Source organism: Euleptes europaea, chromosome 11, assembly GCF_029931775.1.
Source record: "Euleptes europaea isolate rEulEur1 chromosome 11, rEulEur1.hap1, whole genome shotgun sequence".
NCBI classification, from domain to species: domain Eukaryota; kingdom Metazoa; phylum Chordata; class Lepidosauria; order Squamata; family Sphaerodactylidae; genus Euleptes; species Euleptes europaea.
Window position 1 is genome coordinate 57,997,287 of NC_079322.1, and position 18,692 is coordinate 58,015,978.

The window sequence follows — 18,692 nt, forward strand, 5'->3', positions numbered from 1 at the left end:
TGCCATCTATTGGCCATTGTTCCACTCTCTCCTGCTGGCGGCCCATTTTATTGGGGAGGGGGCAGGTGTTACCTTTTATGAATACGGAATATATGTAAGTTTTGTACAAGCAATTACATGTAAAATAAGGAAAGCAGTGGGGTCGTTCGTGCTATTTATATTTTAACAAGCTCCAAAAACTCTAGCAGAAACAGCTACTGTGAAATGAAGGTCAGAGTAATGTTATACAGGGTTTAAATTACCACCATAAATATTAATTATTCCTGGTAACAAGGTACCGTTGTTTATTTTTTACTACATGGGTCTTGCCAGAATATTTTTTAGGTTGGTTGGTTGTGCCACTTTTTAAAATTAAAAATAATTTAATGTAATGTTTTAGGAGCAGTAGCCATCACATAGTCATTAAGGTTGAATTGAGCTGAACCTAGTTACTAGGGTATTTTTTTAAAAATTACTGTTTGTAAACTGGTGGCCCCTGAGGGGAGGGGAGGGGGAAGGAAAGCAGCTTGGAAAATCTCCCCTCCAACATTCTCTAAACTCTCAGGGTCTCAAGCAGGTTAATTCCCCCCTTCCCCCACACTTTAGCAGACTATTATGTTCAACATTGCATGCCTTCTAGGCATGTTCAGTCCTCATCAGGCTATTTTTGAAAGTCTTTTTTCTTTTGGCGTCCCTTCCCATGTATGTAGAGACCTTTACTTGTTTGTAGGCATTCTGGTTTTTCTGCTGCCATGACCATAATGAGGGCCAGCCATTTTAATATTAAAAGTGCAACATGTCTGCTTTACAGAGCAACATAGTGCTTTACAGAGTTTCATAGGCAAAAAGAGCCTCCTTGAACCAAGAGGAAAGAGAGGATCTAAATGTTTTAATCAGTATAATGAAGAAATTTAAAGTTCTTGCTTGTAGAGTTTACCATATACGTTCTGGTAGTAAGAAAGACAACAGAAGGAGGGGGAGAAGGATGAAGACTGGATCCACGTGGGGGTGTGAAAATGTGCCCCTACCGCAGCAGCGTCAGGTGGTACAGGAATGGTGTCCACACACCCGTTCCCTAGCTGCTTGCTTTCTCTCACTATCCCCCACCCTGTTCATTCCCCTTTTCTGGTCACACCTGTGCGAAAGTGCAAACATAACAGTGATTGCACGGGGACCCCCTTCCATAGCCCAGAAACCCTCCCTTTACCCTCCCTTCTGCTTTCTCTACTTATCCATGCTGTAGCACTACAATGAACCTTGGAAGGGAAAAGGGGAAAAAGCCCTTTAAAGGGATGAAATGCAGGGTGTGTCTGCAGAACTTAGCTCTGTTCTTTTGAAGGCAGAGTTTAGCTCTGCCCTCTCCCCCATAGCGGCTATTAGGGATGTCCCACCTGCAGCCTCCTTGCAGTTTCCTGTTTACTTCGGAGAAACTGAGGTTTCTATTTTCTGTGGAGTACATGGGGGGAAAAGGGAGCCAGAAAAGTCATGCAAAGATTGGACACGATGTTGTCTGGGCTCTCTCCTCTTTACTACGTGTGTGTGTGTGTGTGTCCTGCTTTCCTTGCAAGGAAAACTGCATGTGGAAGCAGCCAATGCAGAAGATGAAATGAAGAGCAAATGCAGTTAAACTTAAACATTACTCTGGCTTCATTTTAATCTAGAACACCTAGGACAAGTGCTGGGAAGTTAAGTCAAGGGCTTCTCAGAAAAGGCAAGACTTGACGAAGGAATATAAAAAGAAAGAACAAGGTGGAATCGTGTTCAGAAATGAGATTTCTGCAGAAAGAGCAGCAAGAGAGAATGAATGTATTCATCTAACAGTAACACAGTGCAGTACTAAACTGAATCACACCCTTCTAAATCCATTGAAGTCAGTGGGCGTGACTCTTCTTAGAGTGGCTGGGAATGGTAGAAAAGGAAGAGAGTCTTGTCCTGGACTGGACACATCAGGAGATCTGCAGGTGTACTTATCTTCTAGAACAGCAAGACTGAAGTGACCACAGGAACAGCATTTCACTATATACTGTAGCTATCGTTACTCAGAGGTTTTTAAACTGTCTTTTTGCTTTATTATATTCTATTTGTATTTGCGTACTGGAATTGCTTTGGCCAACAGCTATCACAACTGAACCATGTACAACTTTCAGTATGTCCCTATCACCCACCAGGAACAGATCTTGTCTTTTCATGTTTAAAATTTCGCCCTTTCTGTCCAGTATAGTCTAGTCCAGCAGAATGTCTTATTGCAAATGCAATACAGTAAGAACTGTTGCTCTTTCAAGGCAAGAAGCCTTCAGTGTCAAGTTGATTCGAGGAATGACAGTCCTCTGTGCAACTGCAGAAATCTTTTTACCGCCATGAATTTTTTGGAGCTACCTACTGATAGCAATGGACAAGGAATTGATTGGAATTTCATATTTCTCCAAGGAACAAAGATATGACATGAACCTTCAAAAACCGTTTTTGAGCAGGCATTTGGACTAGTTGAAACTGAGGTTTCTTCAAAATACCCTGATCCATCATATCTAATTAAATACTCTTCTCCTTCCGTTATACCATGATGCTTCAGTTCAAATGCAGAAATGTCTTGAGCAAAGGGTAGCTGGTTTGAACATTCTTTATCCATTCCAGGAAGTACATTGGTTCTGAAGACATAATTCATCAGACATCCTGGAACATGCTTAGAGATTTCAAGAAATGTTGTATGAGTATCATTACCCAAGTATAGGCACAAAAGAGCAAATTCAGGTCTTCTTCCATAAGCAAGATCACAGGTGGCATCTTGCTTGCAGAAATTCACCAAAAAAAAAGTGGGGAGGAAGCGTACCATCACAAACAATATTGTTTACAGATCAGCACATAAGTATTTGTGTACAAAAATGCCAATTATTCACATACTTACTGAATGTTTACATACCTTGTAAATGTTCCACCGAGTCCTGTTTAAAATAAGATTAGAGCTCATTTATAATCGTGCAAATGTTTTTTTGTAGGTTTGCAGGGTTTAAATCTTCTGGAAGAAACTAGCCAGCCTTTGTTGTAGTAATGTGACTTAACACTGGCCCCTAGTGGCAGCCTGCAGAACGTTCCCCAGAGTATACAAGTGTGGTAATAGCAGACCTTAGTACAAACTGGACTCGAATCTTGGTACAAAGAAGGGATTCTTATCCCTTCCTTGGATGCACAGGATCCTCCTCTCCTGTACTTGTGTAGAGCTGTGCTCAGAAGCGTGAGCCCTTTTAAACTGTAATTTTTGCCAGAGGAGAAGACTTTTCCAAGCCACTAGAAGATTTCTGTATTCTGGCCTGTCTATGAGCAGAGCCCATATGCGGCATTATACAAATGTCACATGAAAAGAACCAGTTCTATACTCTTAAATATATTGTGGAAGCATATGCCATTATTTTCAAGCAGTTGTGTACTAAGGATTAAGCATTTAAATGTGAATTCTGTTGTATGGAACATGAATATCAGTTTTTGAACACAGCAGCTATACAATATCTTTTATTAGGATTAACCAAAATAGCATAAAACAATGTGCAGCTTTTCAGGCTTTCCTTATCTCAGGGTGGATGTTAAATGGAGGTGGGTAAAAAAAATGTTCCCAGCTGTTTTTTAAGTTCTCTTATCTGCACCCTGTGTAGAATTTTTTTAAAGCTTAAACATTGTTTTATGATATCTTGGCTGATCCTAACCAAAAGTATTGCTAAATGCAAAAGTTTTGCATTTTGCCTTGGACCAGTGTGGCTACCTGCATTCTGTGACCTATAGGGAGATATCAAGATTGGCTTTTTGGAATTCGTACCTCCTAAAAAATACTATGACTTAGCAGGGCATCAGTTAACTCAAGTCACTTGTAATTTAGCCCTATGTAGGTGGTTGGTTACTTCTTGCTTCTTTAACATTTAGTTTTTTTAGTTAATAGAGAATAGGGAATCTGCCTTGCCTCTAGATGCTGAAGCCTGAATCCTGATGTTGAAAAGGACCATTTTGTACAGAGTTTTCAGCTTTGTTCTTCCTAGAGTACACCCACCTTTCAGTAAAAAGAGTTCCTAAACTGTTGGGACTCACATCTAAAATAAAGCTTGGGGATCATTTAATCAGACAGGGAGTATAGATGTTGATACAAACTGGCACATCTTAGTCCTAAAATGCTTTTTCCTACTCTTTATTCAGAATAGCCCAAGTAAAATATTAATATTTAATCATCAATATTATTGTGGTATCAGCACCCATGGTCCTTTACCAACAAATTCTGACTTTTGAAGCAATGATTCGAGAGAGGATTTCTTAATGGGGTGTTAAAGGCAGCCTTTAACTACAGGTTTAAAATAAAACAGTCTCATGATATAAAATGCTGTATAAAAATAACCAAAACAGCTAACAAGTTAAAACATCAAAATCATGAGACATAAAACTGACAGGAAATAACTTCCTAAAGACTTTTAAACATCATCAGAAGTATTTCAGGAAATAGTCCAATGGAAATAATATATCTACCTGGGGTCCTTGTGTTTACCTTCACATCTAGTTGATAAAAGCAGTTTCTCGCCTAGAAGGGGACAGATCCTCATGCACTGAAGTGGGAAGCTGCCCTACACCATCAGACTCCTGCACCTAAGCAATATTGTGTGTTACGTGATGTCAAGTCACTTCTGACTCATGGCAACCCTATGAATCAGTGTCCTCCAAAATGTCCTATCGTTAACAGCCTTGCTCAAGTCTTGCAAACTGAGGGCTGTGGCTTCCTTTATAGAGCCAATCCATCTCCTGTTGGGTCTTCCTCTTTTCCTGCTGCAATATTACATCCTTCTAAGCTCATTGAAATCAACTGTGTTTAAAAAAGGTGAAACTCTGCTTAGACTGTAGGTCATCAAACTCAGTATCTTCTACTCTGACAGGTAGCAGTTCTCCAGAATCTCAGAGGAGGAATCATTATCAGCACCTACTACCTGAAACCCTTTAATTAGGGATTGAACCTAGAGCCTTGTGTATGTAAAGCATGTGCTCTACCACTGAGCCACAAGTCCCCTCTTTCAGTTGGGCCCACAGTGTCTCTCATGCATGAGGCACTTGGATTTGGACCATAGCGCTTTGTGGTCCATAGGCTCACTTGAAGGGCACATTATACAGTGGTGAATGTAAGCAGGCCTGCCCCTGTAAGCTCAACAGGAGACCTCCTGAGAACCAAACCCCGGGCACCCCCAATGAAGAGTGGGAACGTGTAATAAGTAAATGAATAAATATGGCACCTTTTTTTTTAACCATTATTTAAAACTGGGAAATAGTAGTAACCAGGGTTTCCCCCTTTCCGTTTAGGGATAAAGACAAAAATACTTTAAAGCACAGTTATAAATAAGAAAGCACACAGGCAACTGAGATTTCCATCTGTATATTTCCTGTGTTACCGGCTCTGCCAAGATTTGTTTAACAAACAGATGAGTCTAGTATAAAATCACTGTGAAATGCTAGTTAGTTGGGCATATGCCTTATGTTGCTTACATAAATAATATTATGAAGGCGTATAGACAAACTCTGGTGGAAAGAGGTGGTTTTACTGGTTCATGCTGCTATTAGAGCGGACCAAATTGAAGATGTGGGGGAATTAGAAATCTTTTTCTGTCTACAATGTTTCAGAGAGTAGCTGTGGTGCTCTTCAGCTAGATTCGAGCCCAGTAGCATCTCAGAGACCAACAAGATTTTCAGGGTATGAGCTAGCGTGGTGTGGTGGTTTGGAGCAGTGGACTCTGATCTAGAGAACCGGGTTCGATCCCCCACTCCTCCACATGAGCAGCAGAGGCTAATCTGGTGAACTGGATTTGTTTCCCCGCTCCTACACAGGAAGCCAGCTGGGTGACCTTGGGCAAGTCACAGCTCTCTTAGAGTGCTCTCAGTCCCACCTACCTCACAGGGTGTCTGTTGTGGGGAGGGGAAGGGGAGGCGATTGTAAGCCGGTTTGATTCTCCCTTAAGTGGTACAGAAAGTCGGCATATAAAAACCAACTCTTCTTCAAATCTTAGAATCAGAGTTGGAAGGGACCGCCAGGGTCATCTAGTCCAACCCCCTGCACAATGCAGGAAATTCACAACTACCTCCCCCCTCCACACCCCTAGTGACCAGAAGATGGCCAAGATTCCCTCCCTCTCATCATCTGCCTAAGGTCACAGAATCAGCATTGCTGACAGATGGCCATCTAACCTCTTCTTAAAAACCTCCAGGGAAGGAGAGCTTACCACCTCCCAAGGAAGCCTGTTCCACTGAGGAACCGCACTAACTGTTAGAAAATTCTTCCTAATGTCTAGACGGAAACTCTTTTGATTTAATTTCAACCCATTGGTTCTGGTCCGACCTTCTTGGGCAACAGAAAACAACTCGGCACCATCCTCTATATGACAGCCCCTCAAGTACTTGAACATGGAACCTTGTCAAAAGCCTTACTGAAATCTAGATAAACTATGTCTACAGCATCCCCCTGATCCAGCAAGGTAGTAACTTTCTAAAAAAAGGAGATAAGATTAGTCTGACATGACTTATTCTTGAGAAACTCATGCTGGCTCTTAGTGATCAGATCCATGCTTTCTAAATGATCAAGGACTGACTGTTTGATGATTTGTATAGAACTCAGGCTGATGGTATAGAAGTCAAGCTGATGGATCGGTAGTTACCTGGATCCTCCTTTTTCCCCTTTTTGAAGATGGGGACAACATTTGCCCGCCTCCAATCTTCTGGCACCTCACCTGTTTGCCAAGACTTTTCAAAAATAATGGACAGAGGTTCCGAAATTACATCTGCAAGTTCTTTGAGTACCCTTGGGTGCAATTCATCGGGCCAAGAGGATTTTGTTTCATTTAAAGAAACCAGGTGTTTGTGCACTAACCCAATGCCAACTCTAGGCTGCAAATCCTTTCCCTCATCACATGTTCTGTTTATGCCATGTTGAGCACCACTTCCCTCACAAGAAAAGACTGAGGAAAAGTAGGAATTGAGGAGTTCTGCCCTCTCTTCATCTCCTGTTACAGTTTCACTTTCCGCTCCACGTAGTGGACTTATCTTGTCCTTGTTCTTACTCTTACTCTGTACATAGGAAAAGAACCCTTTTTTTGTTCAGCATCTCTCGCTAGCCTAAGTTCATACTGAGCTTTAGCTTTCCTAACACTCTCTCTACAAGCGCTAGTTATTTGCTTATATTCCTCTTTGGTTATAAGGCCCTCCTTCCACTTCCTAAATGAGTCTTTTTTATTTCTCAACTCTTTAAAAAGCTGTTTATGGAGCCACCCTGGCCTCTTTAGGCTCCTCCCATTTTTCCCATTTGGAATTGCGCCTTCAGGATTTCATTTTTAAGAAACGCCCACCCTTCTTGCACTCCCTTCTCCTTAAGTATTTCCGACCATGGGATTCTACCTAGCATAAGTTTAAGTTTGTTAAAATTAGCTCTTTTAAAGTCCAACCTATATGTCTGACTATGGACAGGTTTTCCTTTCCCCAAGATTGTAAATTCCAAGAGTACGTGGTCACTACTACCCAGGGTGCCTACTACTTTAACCTCATCGACCAGTTCTTCCTTGTTGGTGAGAATCAAGTCTAAGAGAGCAGATCCCCTTGTTTCCCTGTCTACCTTCTAGAATAGGAGGTTGTCAGCGAGACAACTTTCTTCTTTCAAGAGTCACTCTCGAACGTTTATAGTCTGAAAATCTTGTTGGCCTCTAAGGTGCTACTGGACTCGAATCCAGCTGTCTGCAATGTTGGATTTTAATTAATAATTGTCAGTGTTTAGTTTTTGTTATTTTTTATTTTGTTAGCCATCTCAGGCAGGTTCCCCCCCAAAAAAGTCTAAACAATTAAGAGTCTGTGTATAAAAGGTGCTGTGGGTTTATATTTGGTGAAATCACATGTTCTTGTATCAAGGAAGCAATCCAGGAGAGGGAAAGCACACAGGGTTTATCTCACATATATGCTGGGGGTTTTCTGGGATGGCCCCCAGCGATGCTGCATCCCAGTCAGGTGCAAGCACAGCAGTGGTGCAGAGCAGTGTTGGACACATGAAGCTGCCTTACAGTGAATCAGACCCCTGGTCCATCAAGGTCAGTATTGTCTACTCAGACCGGCAGCGGTTCTCCAGGGTCTCCGGCAGGGGTCTTTCACATCACCTACCTGCCCAGCCCCTTTAACTAGATTGAACCGGGGATTGAACCTGGGACATTCTGCATGCCAAGCAGATGCTCTACCACTGAGCCACAGCCCCTCCCTGACTTTGGCGCAAGTTGCTGCGCTGGTGGGGAAAGGGGTGGACCCAGGGGCTCCCTAAGGCGTCCCAGCCTGGGAACACCCTCCAGAACCAGCGTAAAATTATGCCATCAACAACCATGGTGTCCATACAATGGAAACAGTGAAATGTCCCTCTATAGATATGCTCCTATTCACAAGCCCCAGCATAACACAGGATACCAACTGCAACGGCAGCCCATCACCTCTCCCAGAAGTGGTCAGACCCCTCTGTCACACCCAGTCACAGCCCTCCACTGCTACATAAACCCCAGCCAGGGTGCCCTCTCGTTCAGTAGGGCATGCGCACAGGACTCTTGTCTCACGGTTGTCTAGCTTGACATTTGGTGTGTACAACATTGCACTTTGATGGCAGGAAGAAGAAGAAGAGTTGGTTTTGATATGCCGACTTTCTCTACCACTTAAGGGAGACTCAAACTGGCTTACAATCTCCTTCCTTTCCCCTTCCCACAACAGGCACCCTGTGAGGTAGGTGGGGCTGAGAGAGCTCTAACAGAGCTGTGACTAGCCCAAGGTCACCCAGCTGGCTTCGTGTGTAGCAGTGGGGAAACAAATCCAGTTCACCAGATTAGCCTCTGCAGCTCATGTGGAAAAGTGGGGAATCCAACCCAGCTCTCCAGATCAGAGTCCATCGCTCCAAACCACCGCTCTTAACCACTACACCACACTGACACAGAGAGGGCACGTAATGTCACTGAGGAAGCACGTGAGCACTAACACTAATCTGGACAACCAGGTTTGATTCCCCACTCCACATGAGGCCAGCTGGGTGACCTTGGGCTAGTCACAGCCACCTTAGAACTCTCTAAGCCCCACCTACCTCACAGGGTGTCTGGTGCCCCTCGTGCACACCCCACTGGCGGCTACGTGCAGCTCGCAGGGGGAGTGGGCTGGTGGGTGGTCTGAGGGATGTGTGTGGCTGCTCTGGTATGAGGGGGAGGCCTTTGGATCCCACACTCCCACCCAGCACTGATGGCACCTGATAGGCCATGTAGCTTGGCAGTGCAGTAAGGGGCCCGGGGTGGGTGGGGTGCACAGGAGCTGCTGCTAGTGGTGTGGCATGGAGGGTCACCTCTTCTGCGGCGGCCCTCAGAATTGGGCTGCCGAGGTACAATTTTAAGCAGTGCTACACCCCTTCTAAGCCAAGTAACCTCAGTGAACGTTGAATAAAAAGTCATTCCACCCTTTCCTTCATCTGGTTTTGAAAAGGTACAGCTGAAAAATGCTAAAATTACAAATATATAAATTTGAATAAGGTGCACAGTCAAGTTAAAAACATAAGGCCTCTAGCACAGGCAAGATTTTCACATTCAGTATATGCAAACTTAAACACCTGCGATGTACAATCTTAAATTGACCAAAGTAGGATCCAAAAAGGACCAAACGTGCTTCGGCCTGAGAAGACCTTCCTCAGTGGTCAGTCACAGAGTTATAATCCAGCACACATCCTAATAATATAATTGTGTCATAATAAACAGTAAAAAAATGTATAAAAGCCCTTCTAGTATAATGAAGCTCCCTGTAAGTTTATTTATTCCTTATATACTAGAACATGGCTTCCATGTCTCACCTTCTGTTACATGCCGGGCTCTTGAGGATGTGTATACATCAAGCAGGGTGTTAGGTCAAGTAGCATTTTTCAGCTCAACCTCTTTGGTTTGGAATCAGCATTTTGGTTGAGTTCCATTTGGTTCCCCCCCTTTTTTTTGTTTTTGGAAAAGGTACAGCCGCTGGTATGATTTACAAACAAATACCTTCAGGGGTTCTTTCCCTGGGGTTCAAATCAACAGATCTTTGGGTTTCTATCCACTTTTCTAGTGCTGTGGCTGAAGCTGACGGCATCGAACCCTTGATCGGTGTTCTCGGCTCCAAGCGAGACGGGGCTGTGGCCAGCGCCGCCACGGTTCTCACAAACCTGGCCTCCCAGGAGCCGCTGCGTGTCATCATCCAGAGCCACGGCATCATGAGTGCCATTGTCGAACCGCTCCATTCCTCCAACAGCCTGGTGCAAAGCACTGCGGCACTCACGGTGGCTGCTATTGGTTGTGATGCCGACGCAAGAGCCGAGGTGAAGTAAACACGAAACGTCGTCTGCTTTAATTTTTTTTAATTGCAAAACCCTGACTTTTTTTTGCATTTTTTATCATGTATCTTTGGGAAAGGTCTGTTCACCTATGGCTTTTTGGTACATGTGCATAGGTCAGTTTGTAGTGAGCACTGGGGAAAGCAAAAATGCTCTCTTGTCTGTCAGCCGTGTTTGGGGAAGGTGGAAGGTTTAAGCCACAAGCAGGATTTTTTTAATGCAATGTGAACTAGTATGCTGTATACAAATAAAGGTGCAAATATTCTTCTAGTATAAGAACATTTTTTTGTGGAGGAAATTTTTTAAAATTCCAACTCCCCACACTTGCATAATGAGATAAGTCTTTGTGGGTGTATTGTGTGAAATGAAGTGATAAAGGATAGCATGTGAGTTACTCTTAAGGCCGAATCAAAGCCAGAATGGAAGTCCCCATCGCTGCTAAGCTCCTGGGTTCACTGCAGCCAGAGGCAACTGAGAGCCATAGAGTTTCACCACAGTGTGGATCAGCTATAAGATAAGCATATGCAGCAAAAGCGTGAAAGTGAGCATGAAGCATGAAGTGGTAGAGAATTTAAACAAGAACAGGGAGGTGTAAGGATGTGACAGCGAAGAGCCACAGGCAAAAGCTGCAATATTTTTTGCGGTCAAGTCATAGCTGATTTATGGCGACCCCTGTTGGGGTTTTCAAGGCAAGAGACGTTCAGAGCTGGTTTGCCATTGCCTGCCTCCACATCACGCCCCTGGTATTCCTTGGAGGTCTCCCTTCCTAATATTTGCCAGGGTCAAGGCTGAGAGTACATGATTGGCCCAAGGTCCCCCAGCAAGTTTCCATGGCAGAGTAGGGATTTGAACCTGAGTTTCCCAGATCCTAGTCCGACACCTTAACCACTACACCACACTAGCTCTCTTAAAGCTGCAATAGGGACTGGGGAAATGATGTGTTAGAACAAAGAAGAAAATAAGGTTATCAAATTTTTAAAAATGGATAGGTAACGACAGAAAGCACCTGGCACACAAATGTGTGCGCACAGCCTGGTGGTATGCAATGCAAGGTTAACAGTAGATGAAGATGTGCTGCAGGTAGTTAGAGCAGCTCACAAGGCAGTCGTTTTATGACCCAGCCTTGGCGATGGAAACAGTGCTTAGAAGTTAGCTGTATCTGGCAGCCAGATGGAGCCCTTCCTCGCTGGTGGCCTTAGCAGGGCACTCGCACGTAATCTCAGTGGGGTTCTGTGCAAAAGGATAAGGAGAGGCAAGTGTGCTCGCCCTATGCAGGACAGTTAAATTGTGAAACTCCCTGCCCCAGGATGTGGTGATGGCTGCCAACTTGGAAGGCTTGAAGAGGTGAGTGGACATGTTCAAGGAGGAGAGGGCTATTCATGGCTACTAGTCAAAATGAATACTAGTCATGATGCATACCTATTCTCTCCAGGATCAGAGGAGCATGCCTATTATCTTAGGTGCTGTGGAACAGAGGCAGGATGGTGCTGCTGCAGTCGTCTTGTTTGTGGGCTTCCTAGAGGCACCTGGTTGGTCACTGTGTGAACAGACTGCTGGACTTGATGGGCCTTGGTCTTATCCAGCAGGGCTTTTCTTATGTTCTTATTACAGAAGTGGGCGTGGAAGTTCTGGTGCAGACACAGCTTTAATGGCTCGGCCTTGATAGCTGCCAAGTGCTTCATGCGTGATCTTCCCACCCAGATGAAGGTAGCTTTTGGCAAGCGGTTGATTTGCTTGTTTGTCTTTGTAGTTACGGAACACGGGTGGGCTCGAGCCCCTTGTTAAGCTCCTCCAGTCAAGGAATGATGACGTCAGGAGAAACGCTTGTTGGGCCGTTATGGTTTGTGCCAGTGATGAGCCAACAGCAGCAGAAATGACCAGGCTTGGGTGAGTAGAAATGCTGTGGAAACAGAGGGTGGATGGTTTGAATGTCGTTTGTGTTTATGAATGTCTGTACAGGTGAATTTTCATTTTATTTAACTTGTATGGAAATAGAGTTTAAGAGAAATGGTTTCCTGGCTTTAAAAAGTAGAAAAAAGCAATGTTTCATTTTGCCAGACTTTTGCACCAGTATTGCAGTATAGTAATCTTAATATATGGAGAACTGGCAGTATTCATTTCTAGCAGAAAAGAAGTAATTGTGGGAATGAATACAATGGTTGGTATTTGGCATGTCTTGGAAGCCACTCATTTGACTGTAGTATTGGGATCTGGGTGAGGGCTCAGCGGCCTGGTTGTAGGACTTAATTCAAGTGGTGCTTCCCACTGACGGAGAAGAGAGATCCTTGATCCACTTCCTGGCATTGATTCCCAAGTCAAATATTATCCCATCTCTAACTACCCTTGTTTAGTGAAGGTGATCATCACAGAATTTCAGGTGCTTCACTGCATTTTGATTGTTATATGTTTGAGTCATTACTGACCCATGGGGTGACGTCGCATCCTGACATTTACTGGGCAGACTATGCTTACGGGGTGGTTTGCCATCTCCTTCCCCAGTTGTCTACGCTTTACCACCCTGGCAAGCTGGGTACTCATTTTACCGACCTCGGAAGGATGGACGGCTGAGTCAACCTTGAGCCGGCTACTTAAAACCAACTTCCGTTGGGACTGAACTCAGGTCGTGAGCAGAGCTTGGACTGTAGTGCTGCAGTTTACCACTCTGCACCACGGGGCTCGCACTGTTACTCGTATCCCTGCATTAAACCTTCCTTTCTAGATCAAAGTCCTTTTAAACTCTTAGTGTCCCGGCAGCTGCAGAACTCTCTCTTGGTTCTGTCTGATAAATGTGCATATGGTTCTGTGTGAAGTGCATATCCACTCACTGGGTTCTTACTGTGGATCACTGGTGGGTTTGGTGATCTTCCCATATAATGGATTATTTATTTATTCATGGCATGTTTAGCCCCTAACAAAAGATAAAAGAGGGGGTGACAATGTTAAATAAAATACCAACGGCAAACAATAAAAATGCACAGTTCAAATAGCAATATCATGGCAAGCCCGAAGTTCTTATAAGCCCTTCCGGTCCAGGCTCTTACCAAGCACATTAGCAAAATGCTGATTGAGATTAAGCTTTACTTTGCTTCTGAAAATCATCAGGGTGGGAGCCTTTCTGACAGCCTCAGGCAGGCTGTTCTACCAGGTAAGGGCCACCACAGAAAATGCTATTCCTAAGTTACAGGTGTAATTTGTCGGCAAAAGGGACTTTTAAACAATGATTGATCAGCTGAGCAGAGCAACTTTAGTGGAGAGTATGTATTGGGAGAGTTGTCTCCTGTGAATATTTAGGTTCCAGGCAGTAAGGACTTCATAGGTAATAACCAGCACCTAGAATTGAACAGAGGGTTGGAGTCTTCTGGTCTGCTTGGATCTCCAGGCTGCAGCAGTTATAAGAAACTCGTGGTTGTTGTTTTTCTTTATCACAGAATATGCTTGGTCTAGATCAGTGGTTCCCAAACTTTTTGGGCCACTGCCCCCTTGTTTCCACAAACTCAACCCCAGCTCCCCCTACCCTGTCCTATAAAAAGCATTATTGCATGACTCACTAAAGAAGATAATAACAATAAAATTTCAAAACAATAACAATTGCACATCTTTTCAAAATCAAATTAAAACTTTTAAAGTTGAAATGTATTCATGGCTATTAGTTAAAATGGATACTACTCATGCTGCATACCTATTCTCTCTAGTATCAGAGGAGCATGCCTATTATCTTAGGTGCTGTGGAACACAGGCAGGATGCTCCTGCTGCAGTTGTCTTGTTTGGGGGCTTCCTAGAGGCACCTGGTTGGCAACTGTGTGAATAGACTGCTGGTCTTGATGGGCCTTGGTCTGATCCAGCAGGGCCTTTCTTATGGTCTTATGTTCATTTAGGGACGCTATTCTTCATAACAGTGTCATGTGGTATTATGGGGAAAGAAGTGGCATGGTACAGCCCGATTTTGACAGATCTTGGAAGCTAAGCAGGGTCAGTACTTGGAGGGAAGCTCACCAAGGAATACTCTGCAGAGGAAGGCAATGGCAAAACCACCTCTGCTTCTCAATTGCCTTGAAAACCTCTTGCTGGGGTTACCATAAGTTGGTTGCAGTTTGACAGCACATGCATATGTATATGGTATTATATACATCGCTTCTTTGTAGTAAATAGGTTAGAGTATGCAGAATAACCTTTATTTCCCTTTCTAACAGTGCTTTAGACATTCTTGAAGAAATTAACTTGTCAATTGGGCGAAAAAATAACTTCAGTGAAGTGGCTTTGGATAAAATACTCGACCACAATCTTCCCCAGAAATATAGTCAAAAGGGATATTTAGCATCCAATAATATGATTTTGGATGGGTTCTATGATTATGGAAAGGTAAAATGCTTTAAGTTAACTAATTCTTTTTCTTTTCTTAGACAACAAAGTGGGTTTACATCAGCAGAGCTCAGAGAACTGATATCAAGGCAGAATTTCACATTCAGGAAACAGCCGATTCCTTCGCAGACCTCCCAAGACAGTACTTATTCTTCCTCTAGCACAATCTTAAGTGGAGCTGCTCCAGTCTAAGCCCATTGGAACCAGCTGGTGTTCGTCACTGCCACCTTCTCCCCTTCCTTCTGTTGGTTGATGATGGACTTCCTGGCCTTTTATGCAAGGATGTTTCCCTGTGGCCACCCCTGCCGACTGCTTCGGGGCTTCCTTTTGATTATGCATGCCTTTTCCGTCTGTCAGAGATCGCCTCGCTCTCCCTGTGGGTTTTGCCTGCATTTTCCAGATTCTGGCTAAAACAGCATCCGGAAAACACGGGCAAAATGCACGGGGAGAGCGAGGTGACCTCTGATGGTAAGAAAAGGCATGTATAATTAAAAGGAAGCCCCGAAGCAGTCTGCGGGGGTGACCGCGGGAAAATGTCCCTGCATAAAAGGCCATTGACAGACAGTTGTACAATGGAAAAAAGTGGGCTGCCTTGATCACAGGAATTATGGCTGTGGGATGCTCTCTTTTCAAGCCTGACCATTCTCTCCTTATCTCAGTTGCCACCTCCTGATGCTGCTGGGAAAGAAAGCATCTCACAGCATTGTGAGCTTCTTCTTAATATATATTGTTTCTCCACCCTTGAAACTAAATCCTGGTGAGCCTGGGTTATAAACAGGGTTTTGCATTTTTTAGAAATATTTACTTTTGCTTTTCTTTTCTGGATTGACATGCTATTCAATATACGACATTGAATATATTCAGTATTCATATATTTGCTGTACATGTTGCATACATTACCAATTGTTTTCTTTATGTATAAAATGTGTACAAATGCATTTTTTAAACTGCTCCATTCTCTTATTGTGCTTTGGACAAAGACCCACCAAGTTTGCTTCTTCTTTTTTTTAAGAAACAATGGACTTAGCATTATAAAGGCATTTTTTTAAAAAAACTGTATTTTCCATTAATGCAAATTAAATTTATTTGATGGAAGAAGTGGTCTTAAATCAGTGGTTGTATCAAAACCAATATACTGTAATTTAAAAGTTTTGCTTTGTTGTACAAAAACATTTCATATAACAAAGTCTGCAGTTTCTGTTAACGTTTTACTTTTCTTCTGAATTGATGCATGCATTTTAAACAGCTCACGTGGAATTGGAACTTAACATGTGGTGTGCTTTGTTCTGATCTCTCTACAGGTAAAACGGGGTGTCAAACTCTTGTCTCTGGAGGAACTCAGTGCTCAGGAACTCAATGACCGCCGTGCTGTGATCTTAGTGAATGCTAAATCACCAGAAACGTGAGTTGACTGACCACTCTTCTGAATTGGACTGCACATGGCATGAGGCCGCAGATTCTTTATTTAAGATATGCAACGAGCTGACTTAAATTGGGCAGACCAAAGCACAATAATGTCTATATGAACAAAAGAAACTCTTTGGCGTCTTAGGCAGAGGTCTTTGCCTGGTCTTAAGTTTCGGTAGGTGGGGCTGAGTGAGTTTGGAGAGAACTGTGACTGGCCCAAGGTCACCCAGCAGGCTACATGTGGAGGAGTAGGGAATTGAACCCGGTTCTCCAGATTAGAGTTCGCCACTGTTAACCGCTATACTACGCTGGCTCTCTGCACACTAATGGACCTCAAGGTTCAATAGGTCCTCATTCCATTCCTCTGGGAGGTATTTGGCTTCCTGCACAATAAGCCAGGGACTTTTCTTACATATGCCCAGGACCAAGTCTTCCTCCCCTCCCTGTTAGCTCCAGCATGTGACTGTCCCCCCATTACACTTACATATTTGTTCATGCAGATGTATTCGTTTTAAAATTTCAGTACCTTTATTGGCGTGCCATCAAGCAGTCGATCAAATAAAACTAACCCTCTAAACATCATTTAACCTCCGCCTCTTAACAATTTCATCAAAAAATTTAGCCACAGATTCAATAGTCTCAGAATCTCAGGAGGATAACAACAATTTGATCTTACTATCATCAGCTTGATCTACATGATTTGAGAGAAAGGGATCTAAAAGGACCGCATGAATTTCACAATAAAATGACAATACAAGAGCATATGGTCAATACTTTCAATCTCTCCCAGGGCACATTTACACACCCTAGCAGAGTATGGAATTTTCTTATATCTCCCATACAGAATAGCAGAAGGGAGAACATTAAAACGGGCTAACATAAATGCCCTCCGGAGATGAGGGACAGTAAGACAGGACAATTACTCTGGCATGGAATTTGATATTTCCCATCGCAGCAGTGAGCATCTTCCAGAAGCTAGACTTCTAAGTTCTTGCATTTCAGCATCAATAATTCTTTGCTTGATCAAAGCATATGCTGCTCTCTCAGAAAGGAGCACCATATCCTCAACACTGAGCCCCAAAACAGTAATTATTTTCTCAATATAAGAAGACCATACAGATATTTCCGATTCAGAGAGCATATTAGCAACAAGGGGATTAGTACTACTCCTAAAATGTAGACGCAACCAAAATTTAATTGTTGTAATCCATGCTTTTGTCTCCAGACATCTTTGGTTTGTCTCCAGACATATAGCCGCATCAGACACACATGCTGGAAGTCCTAATATTTTTCTTAAGAAATTAGACTGTATCCTGTCTACTGTTTTGTTAAAAGCTGAAGTCCAAATTGGGCATCCATACAGCAATTTAGCACTTATTTTATAGTTAAACACCCTAATGGCTGGTATTCGTTGTATAATATAAGCAAGCTGTCCATTTGTCTGATACTGTATCGTTCAACAGCCACGTGTCCTGATTCATTTCAGTGACCTCCCTTCCACAGCTGAGGAAAAGTCACATGATCTTCATCATACCCGAAGCGCCACTAACATCAGGAAAGCTAGTAAAGAAAAAAACAGGTACGTACGATCGCTCTGCCTCCTCCGACTGTGCCAGATCCTAAATGTGAAGGAAGTTGTTCAGAGTTCAATGGGGGAAAAAATCTTTTCGAAACCTTCCAGGAGATGATAGCGTATTAGCTGAAACTAGACTGTGGAATGAAAATTAGAAAACTCTTGTTACGTTCGGCCAGTGATGTTGGGTATGTTAGCAGTTGCGCCTGGCTCTCTCAGGAAAATGGCAAGAAGGAAAGAGAAAAATTAACCCCACCCCAGACCCCCGATTAATTTCTATTATTTTATTTCTTCCCTTGGCATCTCCAAAATATATATCAAATAGTAAGGATAAACACAGAAATGGAAGCTAGGATAAAAGAACTGTGAAATACTAATCATGATAATGATAATTTGAATGCAGATGTGCAACAAAGGAAATGTAGAAATAATAATAATTAATATTATTATTTATACATTTTCCCCTGTTGCACATCTGCATTCAAACTTGACATGCATTGAATTGGCCATTCTTACCATTTATTTGTCTCCTTGTTTTACCAGCTGCACCTTTATTTTGTACCTGTCCTGACTGATATTCTCTGTTGTATAAAGCCAGATTATTGGGGGGGGGGGGGAAGCAATTTCTTTCCTGTAAATAGGTAAGGATTTATTCTTCTTCTTCAGCTACTGCTGTTAACAGTTGCTTTATTTGGCTGGCATTTCAGAAATGTGGAAATAATGCTAAGTGCAAGGAGGAAAACTTTTATCGACAAGGAGGTTCACTGCCATTACGCTCCTCATCGTCTTTATTATATGGTCAACAGACCTTTCAGTAGTATGGTCATTAAAACAAATTATAGTTCTTGTACATATTTGGTTAACTGTGTTCTTGGTGCTTCTAAGATCTAGTTGCCAGAATATAAAATTATTAGTGTTGACAACCTTGAACACATTCCTTACCCTCTATAGCTAAGTGACTTACATGTTTTGTCCATTCTATAATGGTAAACAATGACTATCAACGT

At 42.9% G+C, this 18,692-nt stretch overlaps 1 protein-coding gene across 2 annotated transcripts in view; it reads left to right on the plus strand.

Annotated features, from left to right (window-relative positions):
- The window catches only part of ARMC3 (armadillo repeat containing 3), a 62,182-nt gene that overhangs the window by 33,346 nt on the left and 10,144 nt on the right, over positions 1–18,692 (plus strand). For both annotated transcript variants that reach the window (XM_056857674.1, XM_056857675.1), the window contains exons 10-14: positions 10,081–10,330; positions 12,096–12,232; positions 14,537–14,705; positions 16,007–16,107; positions 17,599–17,691. In XM_056857674.1, coding sequence (XP_056713652.1) covers positions 10,081–10,330; positions 12,096–12,232; positions 14,537–14,705; positions 16,007–16,107; positions 17,599–17,691 — 750 coding nt within the window. The remainder of the gene's footprint in view (positions 1–10,080; positions 10,331–12,095; positions 12,233–14,536; positions 14,706–16,006; positions 16,108–17,598; positions 17,692–18,692) is intronic.